General features: G+C 28.5%; 1 protein-coding gene and 1 non-coding gene across 2 annotated transcripts in view; one reads left to right on the top strand and one right to left on the bottom strand.

The window, feature by feature from the left end:
• The window catches only part of LOC107436771 (F-box/LRR-repeat protein 16), a 62,925-nt gene extending 60,509 nt beyond the window's left edge, over positions 1-2,416 (top strand). Inside the window, exon 5 of the mRNA XM_043043329.2 lies at positions 1,584-2,416. Coding sequence (XP_042899263.1) covers positions 1,584-1,732 — 149 coding nt within the window. The 3' untranslated portion in view covers positions 1,733-2,416. The remainder of the gene's footprint in view (positions 1-1,583) is intronic.
• Positions 2,417-7,471: 5,055 nt separating this feature from the next.
• TRNAL-UAA (transfer RNA leucine (anticodon UAA)) lies at positions 7,472-7,555 on the bottom strand. The gene has a single exon. It is a non-coding gene; the product is annotated as a tRNA-Leu (tRNA).
• Between the last annotated feature and the right edge of the window lie 1,016 nt (positions 7,556-8,571).

An 8,571-nucleotide genomic window follows, 5' to 3' on the forward strand; every position in this document is an offset into this window, starting at 1 on the left:
CAATAAAATTTCTCCGGAAATAGGAAAGATAGTAGCAGAGAAGAGATGTCAAATATCAAACAATTATTTTACTTTATATGTGTTTATTACAATGTACTATTGAAAATAAAAATATTTGTTTCTAGGAACACTGATGTTTTTTTTCTTCTTTTTTTTTGCGGCCCACCTAAAGTTAAGCATTGTTTATTTGGCCCAAGTTAGCTTTTGAGTTTGACACCCCTGCACTAAGCTAACAACTGGTAGTTCCGAATCGCTTTACTTCATTCATGACTTTCATAAATAAGTACACTTTTTTATATCACGAACTACTACTTTTTTTATATCTTAAACTTTTGTATCACAAACTACTACAGAACAGTACCGAATGTTGTCTATTTGCTTGTTGATATCTTTATGGATCTATATTCTACCCGGATGTTACAATTTTTCAAAGGGAATCTCAAGAACTTCAAAACGAAGTTCTTGAAACGAAGTGACACGAAGAATAAAGAAATACTGAAAGTATTAATTGCATGACTTTATTCTGACACAACTTATCACTAAAAGTTTGATTACTTGAGCTGATCTAGGTCTTTACGACTTTCATGGCTTTATAAGATAATGCGATATAAATTGGAGTAATGTTCTCCTTCTGAAGAGTACACTTTACTAATTAAGTCTTTCGCTTTTATTTGGATAATTAAAGAAATTGATTTCCTCTGAAATAATATTTGTTTTACAAATTGTGAAGTGTAAATTTAAAGGTAAAAATTCGTAATAAGACTTCCAAATTATATTTACACCTAAGCTCAAAAAAACGCGCCATCTTTTATAATCATTGTACTTGTAGTGTTTCATTATAACTTGCGCTGCATAACATTCAATACGTAAATTAAATCCTTTTAACTGAAGACATAAAAATTTAAAGATAACACTCAAATCACAACTTTGTAAAATTTAAAATATGCGGAAAATTTTCATAAATGGTAAAAATACTCTTAAATTTCAATATAAATTTCAATAATAAAACTTTTTAGAATATCAAGCCGGATCACTCATTGCCTCGTTAACTTAACGTAAGCGTAGGAATACACCTGGAATTTTCACTATATTGTTCCGGTTTCAGAATCTTTTTACGGTTTACACTCAGTTCCAAATCCATCATCAAATTTTTGCTATCACTTTTTACTTACACAGGTATGCCAACAACTCCACTTTATACAAAAATTTTATGAAGTGTTAGATACTTAAAAACTGAAATTGCAGAACTTTGCTTGATTTTGCCGACATTTTGAAAAGCTTACGAAGAGATGACTGGAATAAAGTGGTGTTATATAGGAGGGATTTCAGAATTATTCGTAAGTCCATTGGTATCACGTCATTTAAAAAAGAATCCTTTTCTTTTTTAAATGACGTAAGCAAAATAACTTCTTTGAATTTAGTAAACCAAGAATGACACATTAAAACACAAATTTGTTATAACTAGAAAGAAAAAAAAAATCTTTCAGAGCGGAACTAATTGGTTTCTCTGGTTATTTTTGGTCTAGCAATAACATCAATAAAGAATAATTTATTCTAAAATTTAGCAATTTTTATTTTTGCAGGTTGTCCTTTGTTAACATCAAGTGGATTGTCCTCATTGGTCCAGTTGCGAGAACTGAGGGAGTTGGAACTCACTAACTGCGCTGGAGCTTCGGAAGAATTATTCGAATACCTGAGACAACATCTGCCCCTGTGTCTCGTCATCGAATAATGATACCAAATTTTCCTACACACTAAGTAAATGAAACCAAATCTCATTAAGCAATACAGAGACTTGATCACATAGGCTCGCAGCAAATTGCGAAGATCTCTGAAGTCGAAATTCCAGCACATCAAAAAAAAAAACCTAAAGAAAACCCTTTCTAAATCACCAATTCGCAGATGCAATTTGGTTGGTTTTTTTATTTTATTGAGTGGATCTTGTAGTTTTGTGGCAACACACCTATTTTGGTTAACGATAAATTTAGAACGATATTCTCCCAGGAAAGTAAAGAATCCTTTTTCAAGACGTATCACTTACCCTGATGTATAGTTGTCATTAAATGATAGCTGGAAATGACCAGGAGAAAATCAATCTAAAGTTTTATACAGGTCATTAACTTTTGTTCTTTCGTGACCTCAGAGGCGATTGGATTTTCGCCAAAAGGGGAAAATTATCACGTGGGCAAATGATAGAGGAAAAAGTTTTCCCTAACATCAGTACCAAAGTACATGTAAAAATCATCTTTCGATTTTGAACTTCTTGAAAACATGGAGTCGTATCGTAAACATATTCCATTTCAGCAAAATATATTCACCGAGGCTTATTCCAACACTTATAATTATTTCATCAAGTGTAAAGTATAAGCCTTATGTTTTTAAATTGTTTGAGCTAAATAAAGGCAAGAACATAAAACTTTCTTGTTGTTTATTTCTACTTTCAAAATTACTAGGGGTCCCGCCTCTTTCTCGCTGCTCCCGCAAACCCCCGAAACTGATTTCGTTGTTCATGCGTGCTCATTTGACACTTGTTAAGTTTACTTTAACATCGCATGCATGCTGATACTCTTTTTTAAATGACGTTCTAAAAATTTACTTCATATACATCTTTTGAAACTTTTGATATACAATATTCATACAAACATTTAATTCAATTTATGTACTTCTTCCGTCTTAAATTAGTTGCTGCGTTTAGGTCAAAAATTTTGTTTAAAACTAGTTGCTATGTTTTTAAGTAGTCATAAATAAATACCGATGTAGTTTATGAGATCAACACCATTAAACTTACATTACTAATGAATTATCCTTTCATTAGCTAGAAAATAGTTTTTTTTTTGTGATTACTGGTGGAAAATGTGGTGTGTTTTAAGAGAGTGCGAACTCGGGATTTTTTAAAACTAATTTTGGTATTGATTTAAGGAGGGAATGATTGGTAAATAAATGTTGTATAGTACCCTGAAATCTTTGAAAAATGCTCAAACAAAATCATAAACTCATCAGTATCAATAATCAGTACAAAAGTATTCGAATGTAGCAACTAATTTGGGACAGAGGGAGTATTACAATACGATTTTATGTATACAAGTATATAAATTTCAGCTTTTGAAAACAAATTCACAATTCTTACATAAAATTTATAAGACCTTAATTCTATCATAAACTCACAAATGAAATGAAAACCAAGGAAAAAGATAAGAAATTGGAAACAAAGCATAGCTGGACGATTTTTGTTGGTAAGAGCATCTCTCACCCTCGATTATTATAAAGTTAAGCATAAAATACAGTCAAACCCCGCTATAGTGAACACGGTTTATAGTGAACTCCCGAATATAGTGAACGAAATGTTCGGTCCCGTGCCTTGCTATACACGTATAATGTTATTTTTTGTGGATATAGTGAACCAAAAAAGAGAGGAAGTTGGACATAATGAACTTTTTTCTGTCTTCGACTGATTTTTCTTCTTCATTTTTTTGTAATAATTTTGAAATTTCTACTTCAAAATAAATACATATACGGATTTTTAAAACCATCTATAGAGGGGAATGTGGCTACAATAATTTTTTCTTATTTGCTTCTTTTATCTCACTTTTTCATCCCTAAATAAAGCAAGTAGATGTTTCCAACCCAGTCAGATGATCCACCTGTAAGGTGTCAGTGGGATCAATATGCATTTTCTGTCAGAGGAAATGAGTAATTATTCATTATTGGCCAAAAGGTTAGACACTAAAATGTGTTAATAAGACCTTCATTTCAACTCCCTTTTGCTGTGAGTTCAATTAAAAAAGCGTGCAGACAAGTGTCTCAAATTTAACTATGGCGAGCATTAAACGTAACACGTTCTCCATTGATGATAAATTGGGCATAATCAGAAAAATTAAAAATCAATGCAATCAAGCTGATATTTGCAGGGAATAAAAAACTATCCAAATCTGCAGTTTGTAACATATGGAAAAATAGGCAATTAATTATTTCAGCTCATGAAAAAAATTTAGATGGCAGAAAAAAGTTGAGAAAAGTAGATTACAAGGATGTTAAAGAAGCATTACTGATGTGATACACCATTCGTAGAAGCAGCAATCTTCCAGTATCTGGACAAATGTCGATGAATTTGTTAGGCGATTTTATGTGACTACTTTTATGTGCTCGAATGGCAGGACAGGTTTAAAAAGCGGACAATACATAACAATACAAGCGGACAATAACTTAAATTTTGGAAAAAATATCTGAGAGTCGGGAAGTGTTTCCATATCTGATGTTGAGGATTGCTCATCAGCTAAAGATTGATATTTTTTTTGTACGCAAGACGAAGAGTAATGAAAAATAGCACATTTTTCGCTACTACATAATATTTTTCAGTCATTTATTTGAATAATGTGTAATAAAAGGGAGGAGTTTGTGAACCATAAGTTAAATTGCCTGCGTAACGGATATAGTGAACTCCCGGTTATAGTGAACCGAAATTTCGATCCCTTGAATGTTCACTATAGCGGGGTTTGACTATATCTCTAAATTATTAAATTGTTGTTGAGTCTACTTTAATTGATAAGTATAATTGAAACAAAAATACTGAATATTTTGTCTAGGACATTTTTGTCGCTCTGTAAGAGAAGATTTTGATTTTCCTACCCACACTTTAAGAATTCCATAATATTTTCATATGCATAATTCAAATATCGTTTAAAAAAAGCCCTCAAAAGTATAGATTTTGCTGTGCAAATTGATGAAATTAATTTTTAAAATGTCCCTAGCAGTGCTAACCGTTTAAATTTTAGTTTAATTTTTAGAACATGTCTCTTTCTTCAAATATATGAAGACTGGTGACTCAATTCTTTAATTTTTCAAAACATTCTCACTCACCAAAATATTTTGATACATATTAAAATATACATTTGGTCCTGAAAGTATGTGAAAGTTTTATTTGCGAAAAGACATTGGTTTTTAAATGAATATCCAATTAATTTAATCACATAAATATAAACACTTTTTTCGTGAAAAAAAGAAGTAATACTGTAAGTGAAAGTTAAAAAAAAAATTCTAAAAAATATTTATTCAAAATAAAAATTGTATGGCACCACATTACTAAATGACTCTTGTATGAAATGGTTCTCGTTTCTCGGAGAAATTTTAAACTGAAGTATCAATGAACTATCCCTAAAACGTTAAATTTTTTAATCACATTTTAAGTAAGAAATTTGAAATTCAATGGTTATTTCTTGAAAAAAGTTTCGGGGTGGAATTGTATAAAAACAATTTCTAAAATATCCCTAAAAGCACTAAAATTTTAGTCGTGATGAATTCATGTATACGCGACCATTAAATATAGGGTATGATGCACCATCTTACTGAATGACCCTTGCAAAAAAAACTTTCACTTTCTTTTTCTTTTTTTAAAAGAAAAAAATTCTGCGTTAATTCAGCAATTTAATTTCACGAATATGCCCAACAATTTTAGTTACATTTTCAGGAGAAAATTTGCAATTCGATTGCCATTTCAAAAAAAAATTAAATCCTAAATATAGAGTTTACTATACAGTTTTACTGAATGACTCTTGTAGAAAATAAGTTTATGCTTAGAAACAATATAAATTTCTCAATGAAAATTTCAATAAATAATTCTTCCAAAAACGTCTTAGTTTTAGTCACATTTTCATGAAAAACTAAAAATTCGACAAGTGTTTCAAGAAAAATTAAATCCTAAATTCGAGATGCATGGCACCAGCACCACTTAACTGGATTGCACTTGAAGAAAATATTACGTTTAAAAAAAAATGAAATTAAAAAAAAGGTTCTAAACTACCCTTAAATTACAATTTTAGCTACAATTTCAAGGACAACTTGAAATTCGATTTCTATTTCTAGAAAAAACTAAATCTTAAATTTAGGGTGTATGATACTTCACTGTTTGACATGTGTAGAAAACGTTCACGTAAAAAAATATCGACAGATTTCGCAGTGAATATAAGCTTAAAGAATTTCCCTTAAAATCCTACAATTTTAGTCTCTTTTACGTGTAATTAAATTGCTTTCTTGTAAAAAAAAAATTGAATCCTACATTTGAAATTCGACTGTCATTTCTAGAAAAAATAAATCCTAAATTTAAGGAGTACGACACCACTTTACCGGAGAACTCTTATAGAAAATATTTAGGTGTAAAAATTACAGGTTTCGCTGCGCCATTTTGTAAAATTAATTTTTAAACTGTATCTTAAACACTATAATTACTGTAAAATTTTTGTGAACAAACCTGAAATTCGACTGTTATTTCTAAAACAATTAAATTCTAATTACAGAATGTATGCCACCATTTTGCTTAATGGAATTCTCCCTGTGATTTGCCAAAATAATTTAAATGGTAGCAAATTTGTAACGTGAAATGTTGCATAAAACTTACATAAACAATATTTCTTAAACTCAAATATCTAACATCAACAAGATGAAAAAAAAAGTGCTTGCTAAATCAGAGAAATTTTTATTTACTTTGGTGAACAGCTTACAAACACTTGAATTTATTTGAACATGGTAGAAAAAATACCTACATAAAAATTTTTTTTAAAGAAAACAGTATGGTTAAGCTGAGTAATTTTGTGAAATTAATTTTTGAACTACCCTTTACAGCGTTATAATTTTAGTCACAACACAATCTGCGTACTTAATAAATAGTAATACTTTTTTTTTTTAAATTTAATTTTTTTTATAATTTAGGTGATAGCCAAACTAACGCTTTACCATTTTTATTATAATTTAAGTGGTGGTCAAACTGGCGCTTTACCATTTTTTTTTAAATAATTAAAGTGATAGCCAAACTCGCACTTTCGTCCTGGCTTCATAATTTTATTTTTAAAAAGTATAGATTCCCATCACATATAAACAATTTGAAACTAAAAATTCAAAATTAGCAATTTATCTGGTAGATTTTTATTTTATTTGTTTTACATAGCTCCCCGTCATGTGGGTCACCTTTTGCATGTACGAAAGTTCAGACACAAAATATATTTATTTCACACCTTTAATATTCAATCACCCGCAAAAAGCAACATGTTCAATCACTTATCTTTCTTCATAAATTAATAATGAAACATAATTTAGCGTAAAACTAAAAGTAATGCAGAAACATAACGTAAATCCTATATTTTTTTAAAAATTAAAAGATGTTTTTCATAAAATTGCGTTTTATAAATCTACATTTTAAAATTTGATTATAATCGATAGAATGATTGAAGTATGGAATTCGTGTGTAATATTTTTATGAGTGGAAAATGATGTTAGCGAAAATAAAAATAATAAAGGAATTCAAAACTTTTTGCGTTGCACTACCTTCTAAGCCTGCGTTATTGATTTTTTTTTATTTTTAAAGTGATGTGGTTAAAAATAGTGATTAGATAATATAATTTTATTTTATTGAACAAAAAAGAAAGGGACTGAAAAACATAAATCACAGATAAAATGTCCTTTCTTACAAAAAAAAATTCAATGTCAGAAGTGGGGTTCGAACCCACGCTCTCTTTCGAGAACCAGAGCTTAAATCTGGCGCCTTAGACCGCTCGGCCATCCTGACTTACTTTCAATTCGTTATAACATATTAAAATTTGTAAATACACTTTTCGTGTTATAACCATATAAATCGAGTTCTTGTTTTTAATTTTATCTCTTAAAAAGATTTAATTTAATCATGGGTTTCATTGGCTAACTTACTTGAAAACAAAGAAAACACAATATTCGGCTTTCAAGAGCAATTTAGATAAATTTTCGAACCGATGAACTGGAGACAAATTGAAAAATATATTAAGTTTTCATTTTTCTTTTCCTTTCATTGTTTTGACTTAATTTTATACTTCACGTTTTTTGGTAAATTGGTTACGATTTATCAATTCACATTTTTTTAAAAATTAGTATTTTTAGAAAATCTATGAATAATTTATTTAATTCTTACAAAAAAGACGTAATTTGTTTTAAACCAACAAAATTACCATTTTTTATTTATTTAATAGTTCATTGTATTCTAAAACGTAGAATTTGCTAGTATAACTCATTTTTAAGATTAATTAATAATTTTTATTAATATATTTAAAAATGTTTCATACTTATTTCTTCATTAATAACTTTTAATATAATAAAAATTAATTCCTTATTATTAATATTTTTTTATTTCTTTTTATCAATATTTTAAATCATTAAAGATTATTTCCTTTTTCAATAAGAATTATAACTTTTTATTAATAGTTTTTTTTTAATTTATAATAAATATTATTTCTTCCAGTAAATGGAATTTCAGACAGAATGAAATTTCCTTATTTTTTATTCCAGCATTTAGTCTTTTCATGTTTTTCAAACTATTATCTTAATGTTATTTTAAGCTATTTGGTTTCTGGTTTTTGTTTGAAGTTCCAAGCAGAATTAAAAAACTGTGAATTAAATTTTCATTTTCTTTAAACTAAAAACATATTTAGTTAACTTTAATTATTCAAACAAATTACCTTTTTTAATGCTAACTATTTAATGACATAATCTACTAATTTGTTTAAATGATGTATTTTAAATAAAAGAAGACAGAAAGAATTAATTTTTAGTGCA

This window comes from Parasteatoda tepidariorum, chromosome 10 (genome assembly GCF_043381705.1).
Source record: "Parasteatoda tepidariorum isolate YZ-2023 chromosome 10, CAS_Ptep_4.0, whole genome shotgun sequence".
NCBI classification, from domain to species: Eukaryota; Metazoa; Arthropoda; class Arachnida; order Araneae; family Theridiidae; genus Parasteatoda; species Parasteatoda tepidariorum.